The sequence below is a fragment of the Meleagris gallopavo genome, chromosome 21, assembly GCF_905368555.1.
Source record: "Meleagris gallopavo chromosome 21, MGAL_WU_HG_1.1, whole genome shotgun sequence".
NCBI lineage: Eukaryota > Metazoa > Chordata > Aves > Galliformes > Phasianidae > Meleagris > Meleagris gallopavo.
In genome coordinates, this window is record NC_139424.1 from 5784340 (window position 1) to 5802665 (window position 18326).

General features: G+C 57.9%; 2 protein-coding genes across 3 annotated transcripts; both read left to right on the forward strand.

Annotated features, from left to right (window-relative positions):
• The first annotated feature begins 190 nt into the window (after positions 1 to 190).
• Positions 191 to 10495, forward strand: NEK8 (NIMA related kinase 8). 2 transcript variants are annotated; one of them, XM_010722129.4, is made up of 15 exons: positions 191 to 318; positions 687 to 892; positions 1908 to 2140; positions 2477 to 2608; positions 2801 to 3009; positions 3405 to 3484; positions 4030 to 4211; positions 4324 to 4474; positions 5430 to 5506; positions 6664 to 6781; positions 7016 to 7166; positions 7369 to 7532; positions 7741 to 7899; positions 7973 to 8131; positions 9449 to 10495. In XM_010722129.4, exons 1-15 carry the CDS (start codon positions 272 to 274, stop codon positions 9475 to 9477), a joined length of 2097 nt encoding a protein of 698 aa, XP_010720431.1. In that variant the 5' UTR covers positions 191 to 271; the 3' UTR covers positions 9478 to 10495. The 2 variants fall into 2 exon arrangements, with proteins under 2 accessions (XP_010720431.1, XP_019477607.1); XM_019622062.3 differs by lacking the exon at positions 191 to 318 and having other exon boundaries at positions 387 to 892.
• A 141-nt stretch (positions 10496 to 10636) lies between these two features.
• On the forward strand, positions 10637 to 17506 carry TRAF4 (TNF receptor associated factor 4). Its single transcript, XM_085240735.1, has 7 exons — positions 10637 to 13545; positions 15050 to 15101; positions 15317 to 15421; positions 15532 to 15693; positions 15940 to 16101; positions 16175 to 16330; positions 16559 to 17506. The coding sequence occupies exons 1-7, from the start codon at positions 13403 to 13405 to the stop codon at positions 17189 to 17191; spliced, it is 1413 nt and encodes a 470-aa protein (XP_085096861.1). The 5' UTR covers positions 10637 to 13402; the 3' UTR covers positions 17192 to 17506.
• The last annotated feature ends 820 nt before the right edge of the window (positions 17507 to 18326 follow it).

Consider the following 18326-nt stretch of genomic DNA (forward strand, 5'->3'; position numbering starts at 1 on the left):
CACAGCCCTGGTACCCCGCTCCCAACTCCGCATTGGCCGTGGCCCCCGCAGCTCGCTCGCTGCGTTCGCCGCAGGGCTGCGGGTTACAGATTAACTCCCCTCGCCTTTAAGATGGGGCTGAAGGGGGGCGCGGCCCCCGCAGATCCTGCAAAACATTAGGGGGAAGAAGGCGGACGCGGAATGAAGTCTTTTGTCCGCTCGCGGCCGCCGTAGCGAAACCCGGAAGTGTCTCCATGGAGACGGGAGGAGCCTGGGCCTAGAAGGGGGAGCGATGGAGAAATATGAGCGGATCCGGGTGGTGGGGAGAGGGGCTTTCGGGTGAGGGCAGCCCCCGAGAGCACCGGGCCTGACGGATGGGGGGGCCTTGCTACTCTGGGGGGTGGGAGGGGGAAGCAGCGCCGGACCGGTGGCACCCCGGACTGAGAGGCGCAGGCCCTGTTACCATGGCGACGGGGTGCCTGGGCCTTGTTGCCATGGCAACGCGAGGGTCAGCCGCTGTGTGGCACCCTGGGGTGGGGGCCTGGCCTCGGCTGTTGCCGTGGTGATGGGAGGGGGGTGCATCATACCTTACTCTGGGGTGGTAACAGGCACTGTTACCGTAGTGACATGGAGAGACGGGGGGCTATGCGTCACCTAGGGGTGGTGGCCAGGCCCCGTCCCTCCCTGCTGAGGCCTTGTCCCTACAGCATCGTGCACCTGTGTCTGCGCAAGGCCGACCAGAAGCTGGTCATCCTGAAGCAGATCCCTGTGGAGCAGATGAGCAAGGATGAGCGGCTGGCGGCGCAGAACGAGTGCCAGGTCCTCAAGCTGCTCAGCCACCCCAACGTCATCGAGTACTATGAGAACTTCCTGGAGGACAAGGCTCTCATGATTGCTATGGAGTATGCTCCAGGTGGGCCCCGTGCACCCCTCACGCCTGGCAGTGGCTCCTCAGCAGGTCCGGGGGATGCCGGGCATTCAACTCTCCATGGATCAGGCTGCTTTGGCTCCATGTTGTGCTCTGGGTCCTCAGAGATTCAAAATAAGGCTTTCTTGAGCAGATGTGGCCATTATATTTTTTTTGCAGAAAAGCTTCCGTGGGTCCTGGTGGGCACCAAGTTGGCCATGAACCAAGTGGCTGAGCACTGGTGCAGGTAACCCAGAGAGGTGATGGAGTCTCTTTCCCTGGAGATACTCAAAGACATCTGGATAGTTGTTTCTAGGTGGCCCTGCTTGAGCAGGAGGATGGACTTGATGATCTCCAGAGGGCCCCACCAATCTCAGCCATTCTGTGGTTTTATGTCTTGTGCCTACTCCTAACAGAAATGAAAAGATTTCTGACACACCTGCTATCATCCACCCTTGGTTTAGGTTTCACTTGTTTGTCAGCTCTTGGCCATGCTGTCAGTCCCACAGCTCTGCGTGGGAAGGTGCAATTTCTGATGAGATTTGCTATGGAGTTTAAGATTAACTCAACATTTGCATGAGGGTTTGTTAAAAGTTTCACACAAGACCTGCATTTAGACCTACCCTTCTTGACAGGGGCCTCTCAGTGCCACGTGGCCTCTCGGACTGCAAGAATTCTCTTCTGCAGAACAGGCTTATCTTGTTCTGCCATCAAGGTTTGTGTCCTGACAGGGCTCAGGGCTCCAGGAGCTGTAATTTTAGTGTGCCTTTTTCCTGTTGCCTTTGACAATATGTCAACAGCAACTTCTCTCTCACTGTGTCTTCATCCCACCAACTGTGCTGCCATTGTTCTCTGCATAGTCTCAGGAGCACTGGAGGACATGCTTTGTCCCACCACGATATGCTCTTTCTCATGCACTTGTCTTGTTAAGATGCTGCAGCTAAATCCCTTTATTTTTAGGCTGAGATTGTGCTGCCCTGTGCAGCCACCCTTGCTTATATGCCTTTGTTGTTCCTTGCAGGGGGCACACTGGCAGAGTTTATTCATAAACGCTGTAACTCCTTGTTGGATGAGGACACCATCCTACACTTCTTCGTGCAGATCCTCCTGGCTCTTCACCACGTGCATACCAAGCAGATCCTGCACCGTGACCTGAAGACTCAGAACATCCTTTTGGACAAGCATCGCATGATTGTCAAGATTGGAGACTTTGGCATTTCCAAAATCTTGAGCAGCAAGAGTAAAGCCTACACGGTGGGTGGCCCAGCTTTGCAGGGGAGCTACTTACCACCATGGCAGCAGGCTGGAAACACTGGTCTTGGCTCCATGAAAGTCTCTGGAAAGCTGCTGTGGGCAGCAAGGTTGGAGGTGGCATACTCACACTAGGCTACATCTGTGTAACACGGTGCTGCTTTGTTACTGAGGCCTCCAGAAAAGCAAATCATCATGGTTTTATTGAGACTGTCAGCCAAACAAACACACAGCTCCCCTAAGTTTTGGTTGGTAGTGCTCCAGGCTGTAAACTGAGCCTTTCTCTTTCTTCCTTCTTACCTTTCATGGCTTCATGGTAGATTTATCTATCTCATCTAGGTTGTGGGAACTCCATGCTACATCTCCCCAGAGCTCTGTGAAGGGAAGCCTTATAACCAGAAGAGTGACATCTGGGCTTTGGGCTGCGTGCTCTATGAACTTACCAGCCTCAAGAGGGCTTTTGAAGCTGCGGTAAGACAAGACAGAGTTTACATGTAGTGCAGAGAATATAGTCTCTTTCAGAGGTGAAAATACGTGCTTGGATCACGCTTCTCTCTGAGCCTGAAGGTGTGAAGGCAGAGGGCAGCACTGAAGACATCTTGCCCCTTGGTCTTGTTTCTGATTTCCCAGCGACTGTATATCTCTCTTTTGTTTTCTGTTCAGAATCTTCCTGCCTTAGTATTGAAGATCATGAGTGGGACATTTGCCCCAATATCAGATAGATACAGCCCTGACCTGCGCCAGCTCATCCTTAGTATGCTGAACCTGGATCCTTCCAAGCGGCCTCAACTGAATGAGATTATGGCCCAGTCCATCTGCATTCGCCCTCTTCTGAACCTCTACACTGATGTAGGAAGTGTTAAAATGAGAAGGCAAGTGATACTGCCACACTTGTCTCCCTTGGGAGGGACTGCCATGGCTCACAACACGTCAGACCAGCTCACTGTCTATGTTGTAAATTCCAAATAGAGTGCTGACCCTATGCTGGGTTACTGAATGTGCAGCTGCTGCAAGCCGAGCCTGGCCCTGTGGCTTGTGGCTGCAGCAGGTGTGGGCAGCAGTAACTGCAAATGGAGAGTAGTGAGCTCAGGGGGAAGGAAATTGACACCAACTTCCCTTTCTCAGGTGGTTTAAAACACCTGCCAAAGGCAGTTCTGTGAGTTGGTCAGCTGTGGCTTATGTTGTAGCTCTGCCTGGTTCTGCGATACAGGGCTCTGCAGGACCTCCGGGCTGAGCTGACAGTAAGGACTGGATTTTGTTTTGGCAGGCCTGAAAAGCCCTTGGCTCCAGTGCAATCAGTGACACACAGCCGGACGGGGGGACGAGCGAGCAGTGCCAGGCCCAGGGGTGAGTGCTGGCACAGGGCCTTCAACACAACTCCCATCTGGAAGGACCCTCTCCCTTGGGTGTCAGGGAGTTGGAGAGGTGTTTGGAGAGAAGTTGAGAAATATTGCCTTCCACGAGCACTGGAGGAGCCCACAGGGACCTCAGATCTGGGGACCAAGCAGCAGTCTTTCTCCAGCTGCCTCTTTGAGGTTTTGACCCTTTGAATCAAGTTTCTGCAGTTTCTACTGTAAAGGCTGGGAACGAGCTGAGGAGGGTGCTAAGGGAGAACCTCTCTGAGCAGGGCAGTGCAGCTGGCATTGGTTAACAATTAGCTAGAGTTGTTGTAATGCTGCTCCCCTCAGTTCTGGGATAAAATACAAGGGGCTGTTCCTTCAGCCCTGGCACTGAGCTCCCCAGCAGTCCTGTGCCAGCCTTGGACTGGTGCTCTGAGTTGGCCTGGCCCTGCTGGCAGCCCAGCAGCTGTGCTGGCACCCAGCTGGATGGTGGCTTTATCTTTCTGTGGGAGGAAAGTTAGGAATCCACTCTGATTTCTGTTTGACCCACAGGTGTTCGAGGTGGCTCGGCCAGGACAGGCATCCCCCCTCCCCTGTCGTCCATCTACACGTGGGGCAGTGGGATCACCACCCCGCTCCGTCTGCCCATGCTGAACACCGAAGTGGTGCAGGTGTCTGCTGGCAGGACACAGAAGGCTGGGGTCACCAAATCAGGGAGGCTCATCATGTGGGAGGTGAGTGATGGGGAACATGGCACAGGCAGCTGTTGGAAGGTGTTTATCTTAGTTCTCGCACACAGCCCTTGCTGCACTGAGGCACAGGAGCTGGTAGGTTTCTCTCCTCCAGGCTCCCCCGATGGGCACTGCAGGAGGCCCTTCTCTGCCAGGAGCCACTGAGCAGCTGCAGCCTCAGTTTGTGTCCCGCTTTCTGGAGGGCCAATCTGGTGTGACCATCAAACATGTGTCCTGTGGGGATCTCTTCACTGCCTGCCTCACAGGTGAGCTGTTGCCTTGGGCTTTCACTTAGAGAAGTTGTGACAGCCTGGGATACCTATTCAGAGAGGAACCCAAGAGATGCACTGGGCTGGGATGAAGACCTCTTTGGCTTGCAGGCATGATGCCATGCTGGTCAGCTGGGTCACAAAGGTCAGTCTGGTATGGGCAAGGCATAGACAGACACCTTCTGTTTCTTGTCCTGCTAGCAGTTCTGTGCAAGCCAGAACTGGCTTGCACAGTGGGGCCTGCAGTGCAAGGAATGTTTGGGAGGATCAGCGTTTCTCAGTCACATACTCTGTGAGTGTGACATGAGCAGTGATTAATGGTGACTGGCACTGCAGCAACAAGGCAGCATAAATGGGCGCCTATGAGCTCCTGCAGGGCTGGTTGTCCTCTGCTGCAAGAAGGCAGGGTCTGAAGCCCTTGGAGAGTGGGCCAGAAGCTGGCTGGGAGCAGAGTATGTACACAAGCCCAAGGCTGTGCTTGGGGAGCAAAGCCCTTCCAGTGGTCCTTTAGGAGCCCTGTCTGCCCTTCTGCTGGAGGTCGGGGCAGTAAATGACAGATATGCAGATGGCAGACTTCATAGGTGTGTGTTTGTCCTTCCTCTGCATGGCATTTCCTGCCACTGCTCTGCTGGATGGCTGCTTGCTGAGCACCCTATGTATTTAGCACCTTGACAGACTGTGGAGTTTGCAGCTCCTGCGTACACAGCTGCCATGATGCTATCACAGCGCTTTCCTATTATCATCTGATGTTTGTTTGGTGAGGCGTTGTGGTGGTTGAGGCTGCTGCTCTCTGGAAGTTTGTTGAAGGCCGTGGGGGGGCCCCCCAGCAAGTTATGAGTCACAGTGGGTCCAGGCAGAGCCTGTCCTGAGATCCATGGCCAGCCTGCGGGCTGCGTGTGCCTCGTGGGGCGTCATGTGTGCCAGTAACACGACTTCTTTCTTGCCTTTCCAGACAGGGGGATAATCATGACTTTTGGCAGTGGCAGTAACGGCTGTTTAGGGCACGGAAACTTCACGGATGTAAGCCAGGTTTGTTGTGAGGGTGCTGGGCATGCTGCTCCCCAGAGTCAGAGGATGGATTGTGCTTAAGCAGCCACATGAGGCAGCTCATCCCAGCTCCAGGGGTGTGCATCCCAGGCGTGCTCTGGCATCTGACCCCCCTCCCCCTTCTCTTCCTATCACTGCGGGTTTTAAAAGGCCCAACCTGCCTCTCTCTTTCTCTCTCCCCCCCCTACACAATGATCCCTTTGAGTGTGGGGGAAGTCAAGAGCTGCCTTGTGGTTGCTGTTGGCAGGCTCCCAGCTTGGAGCCTGCCTCCAATCACACACCTGCCTGCTTCACTCTTGGCCTGCAGCTGCCGGGGTTCACTGAGAAAAGTTATTTTTCAAAAGAGCCAGTATTTAACAAAGAGCTGTGTGCTTCCGATTGGCTTGGAGCAGTGGGGCTGAGAGCCCGTTGCTCCTTTCCAGCTTCTTCCTCTCCTGCCCTCGGATGTGACAGCAGCCAATGGCTGCCAGCCGAGCCCAGGGACTGGTGCCATTTGTTTCTGTGGTCAGCTGGCTCATTTGTGCCTGCTCTGTCCAGAGCAGCTCAGTGTTTATTGCTGAGGGACACCAACTGGGAGTTGCAGCCAAATCCCAGCAAACGGCGCTTTTCACTTGCACAAGATAATGAGATTGAGGCTGGACGTGGCGAGGTGTCAGATGTAACAGCAGGTCACAGCAGGGGCTGGGCGCAATGTGGAGATCCTGGTCTCTCCACACCCTAACGAATATGTAGCTGGTGGCTCACAGCTCCTCTGCATGAGAGGAGCCAAATGCATCCTGCACCAAGCCCCTGCCTGCTCAGAGCGTGCGTTAACCGCCCCTGGCACTCCCCCAATGGGCAGGGGGGCAAATCCCAACCCTTCAGCTCTCCAAACCATCGTGCTGGCTGCTTTCTTCCACCCTAGAGATGTTTGCATTATCTTTTGTGCTGCGTGCACGTAGACTCTTTAAAAAAAAAAAGAAAAAAAAAAAAAACCCTTTGAAGACTGTTCAGAACAAAAAATTCTCTGGTGTTTGTGTTGGATGAAAACTGGGATGCTGCCAGTGCTGTGCTGTGCTGGGGGGGCAGGGAGGGAGGGATGGGAGCAGGCGGGCTGGCTGGGAGGTCTCGGCTAACGGCTGCTGCTCTTCCCCTGCCAGCCCAAGATTGTGGAGGCCCTGCTGGGCTACGAGATGGTGCAGGTGGCCTGTGGTGCATCTCACGTCCTGGCAGTTTCCAATGAACGGGAGGTGTTTGCCTGGGGCAGAGGGGATAATGGTAAGAGACGTCTGCTTAGCAGAACAGGGCTAATGCTTTCCATTACCTGTTTCCATGCCTCTTGCTGGCCTTACTTGTCTGCAGCTCTCTCCAGAGGTGCCAGGCTCGGTGGGTGTGGGCAAGTTGCTGTCACTTCACCGCAGATCAGGTCCCTGCGCTTTGGGTTTTGCTGCCTTTTGTGGTGGCAGGTCCCAGAATGAGTTCTTGGAGACAGCTTCGTGTTTCTCCTGCCAGGTCGGCTTGGGCTGGGTACCCTGGAGTGCCATAACTCCCCCCAGCAGGTAGCAGTCCCACCAGAGCATGAGGCACAGAGGGTCATCTGCGGCATCGATTCCTCCATGGTCCTCACAGTGAAGAACCAGATTCTTGCTTGTGGGAGCAACAGGTAGGGGAAATGAGGATCTGTGAGAGCTCAGAGCCTGCCTGCAGCTTCCCCTGGCCCCTCCTGTGTCTGTCATTGAAGCAGGAGCAAGAGTTTCTAGTAGGCATTTCCATGAGATCCTGCTCAACGCTGGGGGTGTCGTTATGCTAGGGCAGGATTTGATGCTGGATTCAGCCAGTTCTGAACCATGCTTTTTTCTTTGCAGGTGCAACAAGCTGGGCCTAGATCGGATCAGCTCAGCAGAGGAACCTTCCCCAGACGACCAGGTAGAAGAGGCCACCGTGTTCATGTGTGCCCAGTCAGCCCCCTTGAACCAAGAGCCAGTTGTGTGTGCTGATATCGGTACAGCACACTCAGCTGCAGTCACAGGTGTGTGCCCAGATCCCTGAGAAGGGACTGCATTTTCTCCCTCCTCCTCCTGCTTCCCTTTGCTATAGGTAAAGGGCTAAGAGAGGCTCAGTACACCCTGCTCCCAGTTTTGAAGCACTATGGAGCAGGATGCTGAGCATGATAGAGAGCAAAGGGGTTTCTGTGCATCCTTGGGTGACATACAGTTGTTTCTCTCATCTCCCATCAGCTTCTGGCCAGTGTTACACCTTTGGGAGCAACCAACACGGGCAGCTGGGCACCAACTCCTGCCGCAACAGTCGTGTGCCCCACCTGGTTGTGGGGCTCCGGGCCATGAAGGTCACTGTGGTAGCTTGTGGGGATGCCTTCACTGTGGCTATTGGAGCAGGTGAGGCTGAAACTCCCACGTCCTGCTGAGGACTGTGGGAGTTGTGTGTGCAACAAGCTCTGTCCCTCTGCAGATGGTGAGGTATGCACCTGGGGGAAAGGAGCCAGGGGACGCTTGGGCAGGAAAGATGAGGAAACAGGAACGCCAAGGCCTGTGCAGCTGGAGGAGACACATCCATACGTGGTGACCTCTGTAGCCTGCTGCCATGGGAACACACTGCTGGCTGTAAAGCGTGAGTAGGAGCTTTGCTACTGAGATTCCTGCTGTAAGGTCCCAGCCAGACATGATGCCTTGTGATGCTGTACCGAGTAACCTTGGCACATAAGCTATGTGTTATTCTAGTCCATCTAGAGCTGTAGATGAGCAGAAATAACTTGAAGCACATCAACATTCCCCTTGTGCAATACAGGGCTGTGACACTGCCTCTTCCACTGCACTGGGGGAGCAGAGAGGCAGACTCACACACTACCAGACAGGGGGGCTGGCCAGACTGCAGCTGGTGGGGAGCCGAGATGCTGTGAGTGTCCAGCGAGTAGCCAAAAAGAGCAGCTCTCTAATTGCTGCTGCTGAAATAGAAGCTGAGATTTGAGGCGTCATTTTGGCTGCTAGCTCTCCGTTGTGGTTTGGAAAAGATAGCCATGGTTTTGTGGTTCCTCTCTGCTCAGGCCAAAAGTAGCATCCTTGCGTGGTTAAAACGTGCCCATGGCGTGACCTGCCCTTCCGTTGCCTGGGTGTGAGATGGGAGCCTGGCCCAGACTGCTGGAGGGGGGCCTTTCTTCCTCCTCTGTTGGTCTGATTATGGCCTCTGCACTGGGCTGTGGGATTCCAGCCCCAGCCCACTTCAAGGAGGTTAATTACGCCCTGCAGGGGAGGAGGCCCAGCTGACTGCCCCAGCACAGCGCAGTCGGCCCTGCTGAGCTCTCACGTGATGTGTGCTGCCATGGAGGGGACAGGGAAAGGCAGACTCTTGGGGCAGGCTGTTTGTTGTGGGAATAAAAGTGTTTTGTTCTTGCAGGAAGGCTGCAAGCTGCAATCCTGCTGCTGGAGTGGCTCTGCAGCTGGGCTGTGAGCTCCCATCTGCAGCCCTGCAGAAGCAAGGCTCCAAGTTCTCATTTTGGGCTTCCATGCAGCTCAGTCTGCCTGGAAACCTCTTCAGAGAGAGCATAAGATGGTAGCTGTGACACATTTGGTATTACTGCCACTTTTAGCACCAACCAGGAGCTGGGAGGGAGTGCTGGCACTGGGAGCTGCACTCCACCTTTGGGGCTGCAGAGCGCTTTCCTCCCGTGCAGCCAGCACTGTTTGTGAGTGGCTTGGACTGGTGCCCACTTTGTCATGGGGCCACTGCTGCACCTTTTTCTCAACCCCACTGCAAACACAGGCCTGGAATAGCTGGGAGAAGCTGGAGAGGAGAAAGATGGTGCAAACCCCAAGATATTTTAATTCCTTCTGCTTGTGCTCTGTGGTGTTTGGCTTTTTTTTAATGCTACCACAGGGGCAACAGGACAGAGATTGCATTGCTCATCTGTTCTTGCCTTTTGTGTTTCAGCTGCCGGGGAAGAGGCACCATCCCAGTGAGAGGGACGGCATCCAGCCTTGCCATACAGCTGCAGGCTGCTCCTGCCATGCCTGTCCTTCTGCTGGACCTACTCCCCAGATTCTGCTGCACAACAGGGAGCTCCTAACGATGGTTCCCCAGAACCAGAGCTGCTCTCGTGGGTCAGTGAGGTTTGCTGTGGCCCTGAAGTGCCTGTGTTTGGTGGGTCTTGCTGTTGGAAGTGCGTTTGGGTGCAGAAGGGCTCTCCTCTGCCGCCGGTGATGAGCACAGAGGTTGTTTTTCCCCGTGGAAACTCTCTGGTTACAAAGCCCAGGCTGACAGCTCGGTGTCTGAGAGAGCTGTCAGCCTTTGCGCAGCAGTGTCTGGAGTTACAGCCCCAGGCGCTGTGCTGGGTGACTAAGAGCAAACCTCTTTTCTAATTAGACAAGTCAGTCCTCTCCCATCCCCCCCTTCAAGCATTTTTGCCCATTTGTTGAGCTGTTCATCACTCTTCCAAGGGTCCTGCCCTGCACGGCTGGCCTAGCACGAGGCGAGCAGCATCTCGCTTGTGCAGCACGGCTGCTCCCCAAGTGCTGCCTGGGGCTCTCCAATTACAGCCTCCTGCAGCCCCAGGAGCCCAGCTGAGCATCCTCCAGCTGATGTTTGTCCTCAGGCCCCTTAAATCCTGCTGCTGCCTGGCTCCAGGCCGAGCGAGTGCGAGGCAGCAAAACACAGGGAGAGATTGTCTCTAATTGAAGTTTTTGAACCCAGATCTCTACAGGGAGATGATGAGTTTCCACCAGGGATCCTTTCTGCAGGCTGGAAGGGGCAGATCACTGTACCACAGACAGGAGTTACCTTTTTTTAATCACCAGAAGGGTCGCTTCCTTTCATGCTTTTATTCCCCCCCCTCCCCGTATTGTTGTTATTATTTTTTTTTAACTTACATCTGCCCTGGGCCATTTTCTGATGAGTTTCTGTCTCTGATCTGACATTGCCTTTCACATCCATCTTTGTGCTGTTGCCAATCCGTTGTGTATAAAGTCAGTGCTTTCATAAGCTGGCTGAGATGGAATCTCTCTAATTATTTTTGTGATCCTTTCCTGTCTTCAATGAGGGAAACCTTGTCAAGCTCTGGTAGGTGCCGACCGATCCCTCTGTCATGTGGAAGGTAATGAATTTCTGCAGCTCTCTTGCTTTTTCTGCCTCCCAGGCTCTGGCTGGGAAGAGAGCAGGTCCTGTCCAGCCGGGAAAGGCGTGTGCAGCCCTGGCTGCAGACACGACCTCCCTCCTTGGCTCCTGGCTGGGTGGGTGAATGGGTTTTTCCCTGCCTCTTTGTTTCTGGTGGAGCTGCCTTTTCAGGTGGTTACACCCTGCTATCCCGGGAAGCTGACGTGTGTTCAAAGGCTCTGCCAGTGCCTTGGCACTCACCTTGTGCTCTGGCTTACAGCGACGTGCCAGTGGAGAGGAAGGTGTTCCCAGCTTCTAGACTGACCTGGGGACCAGGATAACAGCAGGGCTGGGTGAAATTCCCTCTGGGCTCTTGTCTTTTCTCCCCATGCTGAGCCGTGAGCACCACCAGCTCCTGCAGCAACCGGATCCTGCAGATCCCTCTTGGCTGTGCTGCGTTCAGCCTCTCCTGGGGCTCCCCACACCATGTGCAAATACAGCCCGAGAAGAGCAGGCTCCTGCTCCGGCCTCACCAGGGCTGGCAGGGGGCTGGGACAAAAATCCCTGCCACCTTTTGCCTCGTCAACGGTGGCATCAACGTGCCACCGCCCCAGGGCTGCTAAAGTAGGGCTGAGCGCCCTGTCCCCACCACTGTGCCGACAGCAAGGGGTTGTTTTACGGCTTCACACCGCAGTGCTTGGGCTGGAGGTGGCACCGGCTCAGACACTGGGACCTTTCACCTCGGGGAAGGGGGAGAACCAGCAAGCTTTGTGCCGGGCTGGGGGTTTGCCACGAGGGCTGCGGCCCTGGGGATTTCGCTTCAGCTGCGGAGCCCGGCGAGATGATTTGAATAATTTAATACCGGGCTGTGACCAAGCCTGGCGAAAGGGTAAAGGAAACAAAGAGGCCCCCGGCCCCGAGCAACAATAGCTCTTGAAACGACAAGCCGAGGCACGTCCGTGTGCCGCAGGCAGCAGCAGCCCCGGCAAATAGGGCAGTTGCATTCCTCACGTCTGCTGCTTTGTTTCCCTGCAGCAGCTCCTGGTGAAAACTCGGAATCGGGGCTTCTCCCTTCTTAGCCCCGTTTTGTTGCACGAAACGACGCGGAGAGGTCAGATCTTCGCGCTGGCAGAGCGGCGATGTGCTGGGCTGAGAATCCCTGCTCCGTGTTGCGCTGCCCCAGCAGTGAGAGGTCTGTTCGTTTTCCTCCGGGAAAAGGTTGAGGGCAGCGTGCAGGCAGGATCCATGGGCTGCTTGTTCCCATGCCCGATAAGATTACGCATCCCGCTGACCTCGGGCCGTTGCTGTCAGCAGGAAACAGCCCAAACCTCCTGCTGATCCCTGAGCTGATTTCATTCGGTTCTGGCACCCCTCTCTTGCTCCCAGCCCCGTTCCCACGAGGCTTTGCAGAAGGGCAACTTCTGTCCATCCGTCTTTTCCCCAGTGCTCTTCTGCAGGAAAAAGTCCCAAAACAGGGAGCGAGCTTTCCCCAGCACTCCTTTCCACCTCAGCTTTGGAAGCGTTGCTTTTCCATCCTCTGATTTATGCTAACCCAGGAGGAGGGATGCCCAGATGGGTTTGGGGACGGACCTGTCACCGGGGATGGGCAACATATTGCTTCTACAAAGCCGAGTGCCCTGCCCGGAGGTGGAGTGACAGCAGAGTGCGAGCCAAACGCCTGGCTGTCACGGTGAGTGGGGGGAGAGGGTTCATTAGGGAGAGGGGGAAATGAGGGGATCTTTGTTTGCAGGGTCTGACACCTCCGTGCCGTCCTGCTGGCACCCCCAGCGCCTTCTGATGGCTTTGTCAGCTCCGGGCTAATTAGGCTGAGGTGCTCTTGAAGCGAGGTTAGAAAAGGAAAAACTTCAAACATCAAAGAGACGGAGCTAATAAAGCCTGGCGGGGGGAGCAGAACCCCACAGCCCTGTATGGAGCGTGGTTCTGAGTCCTGCCTTGGGCTCTGAGCAAACCCAGCTGGGACAAAGGCCGTCCTGTGCTGCCAATGGGGGTTTTACTGTGAGCTGGGTGAGTGACAGGGGGGAGAGGCTGAGCTCTTCCTCCTCCTCCACGTGTGAATGGAAATCTGCCAGCACGTGTGGCCGTGCTGCTGCTGCTGCCCGTGCGGGGCTGGTGAGGGATGAACACATGCTGGCAGCCCGTCAGCTGGTGCTGCTCATCTCTGGGGAAAAGGGGGGAACGCTCCCATATGCTGCTCAGCTCTGAGAGGGCGAGGAGGGGGCTGGGAGAGATCTCCCTTTATTCTGCATCCCACCCCACCTCACCCCATTCTGTCTCGCCCTAGCCGCCGCTCTCTCTCATCTCATCCTATCCCACTGCATCCTATACGACCCCATCTCATCTCCCCCTATCCCACCCCACTCTATTCTATACCACCTCATCCAATCCCACTCTATCCTATCCCACTCCATCCCATTCCATTTCACCTCATCCCACTCCATCCTGCACCAACCCCATCCCGTCCCACTCCATCCTATACAGCCACACGACCCCATCCCACTTCATCCCATACAACCCCATCTCCTATTGCCCCATCCTATCCCACTCAATCCTATACAATCCCATCCCCCTCCACTCACCTCCATCCCGTCCCCCCCATCCCATCCAACCTCTCCTATCCCCCATCAGGGCAGCCCCACGCGGTGCCCCTGACCCCCGTCCTCTCCCCGCCCGTCGCGCGGGATTCGGGGCGGTTTCGCTGCGGTTGTCGCCGCCCCGGGGCGGAGTCGGCTCCGGGCAGCGGAGCGGTGCGCGTCGCGGGGCCGGGAGCGGTGCGCGATGCCGGGCTACGACTACAAACTGCTGGAGCGACCGCGGCGGAGAGTGCTGTGCCCGCTGTGCGGGAAGCCCATGCGGGAACCCGTGCGGGTGTCCACCTGCGGACACCGCTTCTGTGACACCTGCCTGCAGGAGTTCCTCAGGTGAGCCCCCCCCCCCTCCCGACACTGAAACCATCCCTTCCCGACGTCGCGTAGGGAACCCTTTGGGTGCTGCCGGGGTTTGCAGGGTTGGAGAGGGACGGGGGGACTCGTGGGTGCCCCCCACGCGTGACAGCCTCCTTCGGGCTCGCAGGAGGAGGAGGAGGCGGCGGCGGCCGAGCCCGGCGTCTTCCTGCCGGGGCCACGCAGGAAGGAAGCGGTGGGGCCCCCCATCCCACAACCCCCGAACCCTACGGCTGCGTTTGGGGGGGATCCACGCGTGGGGCGGCCCTTTCCCCGCGTTCCGCCGCCTCCGGTTCAGCCTCGCCCCACACCGACGACCTTTGCACGGGGAGGGGCGGGGGGGGGGCACGGTGGTTTCTGCGAAACCGGGCGTTCCCGGGGCCGGTGCCAGGCTGAGCCGCGCCGCGCTCCCACCCGCGGCCGTGGGGATCCGGGGACGGACGGCGGGAGACCCCCACTGTGCAGCCGGGAGAAGGATGGGGGGGTTGGAGGGGAGGGGGGGGGACCTTCTCGACGTGAAGGTCAGAGGGAAGGACGGTGCCCCCGGCGCTGCCTCAGCACATTCCCTGCCCGGTGGAGCGTGAGCAACGGGGCGGCCGCGTCGGGGATTGCGCCCCGACCCCCGGCCCGTTTGGGATCGTGGGGCCCCCCGCCCCAACGGGGCACGCGGCAGGGCTGCGTCGGACCCCCAGCGCTCCTCGGTCCCCAGCGGTGGGGCGTGGGGGGAGAGGGGGCGGCCATAGGGGTGTCACTGTGTGCATTGCCATCCCAGTGCTGTGTTCCGGGTGGCACCGTGGGGTTGGTCACTGCTGCATCTTGGCAGCCCCATTTGTGTCAAGGGCACATGGTGTGGTCTGATGTGAGGGGGAGGGGTGGACTTTGTGTCCCCAGCCATCAGAACCGGGGTCCTGGTTGTGCGTCCCCATGGGCAGTGCCCAAAGGTGCCACAACAGTGGCTCCTGGCCAGCTGTGCCAGATCACCCATTCAGCTTTGTCCCCGTTCTCCACCCCAGGCCATCCCTCTGTGGGTCATGGTGACATCGGAACGGTGTTCACCAGCTGTGTCTCAGTGATGACTTTGAAGTGTGGCACTCATCCTATTGGGGGTCTCTGTCCCGCTGGGGTACTCCCAGCATGCTGGGGATCCTGCTACACGCACGTTCCCCTCCACCCCACCTCCCCGGGGCCATTTCCTGGTGAGCAGCTTCCTATGGGGCCGTGCATCCGTGCTGCACATCTGGCGCCCAGCTGTTGGCCCCCAGCTCATGGGGCAGCCCCACCGGCCCCATCCCGGGGCGTGTGAAGGGGCTCCAGATGGTGCCGTGCCCCCAGGGGGGGGTGTCTGGCGGGGGCATTTCCCAGCCCCGACAGATGGAGTGGCCGCCGCCAGGATTAGGGCTCCCTGAGGGCTGGATTTGGCACACCGGGGGGGCTCCATGGATGTGTCAGCCCTCATCCCAACTCCTCTCTCTTTCTCCTCCAGCGAAGGCGTCTTCAAGTGCCCTGAGGATCAGCTGCCTCTGGACTACGCCAAGGTGAGCCCAACAGGGATGTGCCCCTGTCCCCACTGTGGGTCTGGCCCAGCCCTGGTGCCTGGCACGGGCGCTGCTGTGGATCAACAGCTCTTTGTGCTGCGGCAATGGGAAGCGGAAACCCGCTCCCGACAAAGGGCGCTTGTTGGTGTGCTGGCTGGGGGGAGTCTGGCCCTGGGCACTGTGCCCACAGCTCACTCCCCCCCACCTACCTCTAGATCTACCCCGACCCCGAGCTGGAAGCCCAAGTGCTGAGCTTGGCCATCCGCTGCATCCACAGCGAGGAGGGCTGTCGCTGGAGCGGGCTTATCCGACACCTGCAGGTAGGATAGCGGGCAGGGAGCACCCCACGTCACCCCTTACCCCGACCCTGCCCTCCCCACATCACCCTTTACCCCGACCCTGACCATCCCTGTGCACCCCCCTCCCCCAGGCCCACCTGGGCACCTGCGGCTTCAACGTCATCCCCTGCCCCAACCGCTGCAGCACCAAGCTGAGCCGCCGCGATCTGCCCCAGCACCTGCAGCACGGCTGCCCCAAACGCCGCGTCCAGTGCGAGTTCTGTGCCGGGGACTTCACCGGGGAGGCCTTCGAGGTGGGCACCGCTAGGGGACAGTGTGACCATGGAGATGCTTTGGGGGATGTGTGGGGATGTGGGCTGGATGGGGCTGCAGTGCGGGGTTAAGATGGCTGTAGAGGATGTGGATGGGCTGTAGGGCACCGTGGGGACACAGATGGGGACATCCTGCTGCTGGGGACAAGCTGGATGGGGGACACCCTGCAGGGCACAGCCTGGCCGTGGGGATGGAGCTGGCTGTAACGACACTGCCTTTGTTCCCAGGGCCACCAGGGGACATGTCCCCAGGAAAGCGTGTACTGTGAGAACAAGTGTGGGGCACGCATGATGCGACGCCTGCTGTCCCAGCACACCTTGGCCGAGTGCCCCAAGCGCACCCAGCCCTGCACCTACTGTGCCAAGGAGTTTGTCTTTGACACCATCCAGGTGAGACGGAGCCATGGGGATGGGGGCACCCCGCTGTTTCTCAGCCCCAGTAACACCCAGCTTCTGTCCCCAGAACCACCAGTACCAGTGTCCCCGGTACCCTGTGCCCTGCCCCAACCAGTGTGGGACGCCCAACATCGCCCGGGAGGATGTGCCCACTCATTTGAAGGAGAGCTGCAGCACTGCCATGCTGCTGTGTCCCTTCAAGGAGGCAGGCTGCAAGCACAGGGTGAGTATCCCCAGCCCCCTATCAGTGTCTCCATCCTGTCCTGTCCCCATCCTGTCCTGCATCCCTCCACTGCTGCTGTCCAGACGAGTGTCTGTGTGCCATCCCTTATCCCTGTGGCATCCCTCTGCCATCCCCTCCAATACCCCATTGCCATCGTCACGCGTCTCACCCCACCATTCCTGTGTGTTCCAAGAGGTCCCTATGCTCATCGTCCCACTGTCCCCACAGTGCCCTAAGCTGGCTATGGGTCGGCACCTGGAGGAGAGCACCAAGGCACACCTGGGCATGGTGTGTGCCCTGGTGAGCCGGCAGCGACAGGAGATCCTGGAGCTGCGGCGTGACGTGGAGGAGCTGTCGGTGAGCAGCGATGGGACCCTCATCTGGAAGATCTCTGACTACGCCCGCAAGCTGCAGGAGGCCAAAACCCGCAGCAACTACGAGTTCTTCAGCCCTCCTTTCTACACCCATAAGTACGGCTACAAGCTGCAGGTCTCAGCGTTCCTCAATGGCAACGGGAGCGGGGAGAACAGCCACCTGTCTGTGTACATCCGCGTGCTGCCGGGTGAATACGACAACCTCTTGGAGTGGCCCTTCTCCTACCGTGTCACCTTCTCGCTACTGGACCAGAGCGACCCATCGCTCTCCAAACCCCAACACATCACCGAGACCTTCCACCCCGACCCCAACTGGAAGAATTTCCAGAAGCCGGGGGCGTCGCGGGTGTCCCTGGATGAGAGCACCTTGGGTTTTGGTTACCCCAAGTTCATCTCCCACGAGGACATCAAGAAGCGTAACTACGTGCGGGACAACGCCATCTTCATCAAGGCCTCGGTGGAGATCCCCCAAAAGATCCTTTCCTGAGCCCCCCGATAACGGGGGACAACGCGGTGCTGTCCGTGGTGCTGAACCCCGGGGCTGGGGGCTCTCGGGGGCAGCGGTGGTGTCCCTGGGGGTGGGAGCCCGCTGCCCCTTCTCAGGTGCCCCGGGGGGGTACAGGGGGCTGTGCCCCCCATTTCCTCGCTCCCCACCACCAGCCTTGTTGGGGACCTGGGGGTCCCCGCTGCCCAGAGCCATATTTTGTAAGCTGGTGCCCCCCCCCGGCACACATTGGTTATTTATTACCCCAGTGTTCCTTCCCTGACTTTATTGTTTTTCAATAAACTCTTCTTGTATTTATTAGGAGCTCCTTTGTGTTCCCTGCACAGAGAGTGGTCCTGGGGGGGCTCTGTGTTCCTGAGGGGTGCGCAAGTAATCCCTGCCCCCCATCCCACAGCAGACGGGTGCAGATAGAGGCAGTTAAATCGGTAATCAGCGACAGTGCGTGGTGCCAGGGTTATTGTGGGGGCCACTGGAGCACCAGGAGAGAGCAGGTGAGGGGCACAGGGTGATGGTGGTGGCACTGGTGTGGTGACATGGGTGACACGGTGCTGGTGGCACGTCCTCGAGCCAGAGTGGCACATGACAGCCCTGGCAGCGGGACGAACCCGGTGCCATTGTGGTGCACTTCCATCGGCCTCAGTGCCAACTACGATTGGGTCCACGTCCACTCCTGGTGCGCAATGCCGGCCCATGCTGGTGCCCGATGCTGCCGCACTGTGGTAGCTGGTATCCTGAACTGGTGCTCGAAGTTATCCCGTATTAGTGCCTCTATCACCTCTCACTGCCGCCCATAGCAGCCGGCGCCGCAGCCCGGTGCCGCCCGTCCCGCTGCTCTCTGCCGCCGCCGCGCGGTTCTCCCTCCAACCTCCGCCATCCCCGGAGCTCCTCTCGGCCCTGAAGGATAAAACGGAGACAAAAGCGCTTTTCTCGGCCTTTATTCAAAGCCCGGTGGGTTTTGCCCTCCCCGGGACCTCCTCCTTCCGAGGGCGTTCGGTGGGGCTTTGGATTTAGCGCGTCTCAGGACGGCGGCCATCCACCCCCACGGAATTCACGGCTTGGACCCAACCGCCTCGCAATTCGCTTCAATGAACGAGGTGAAATACGCCAGCAAGTCGAT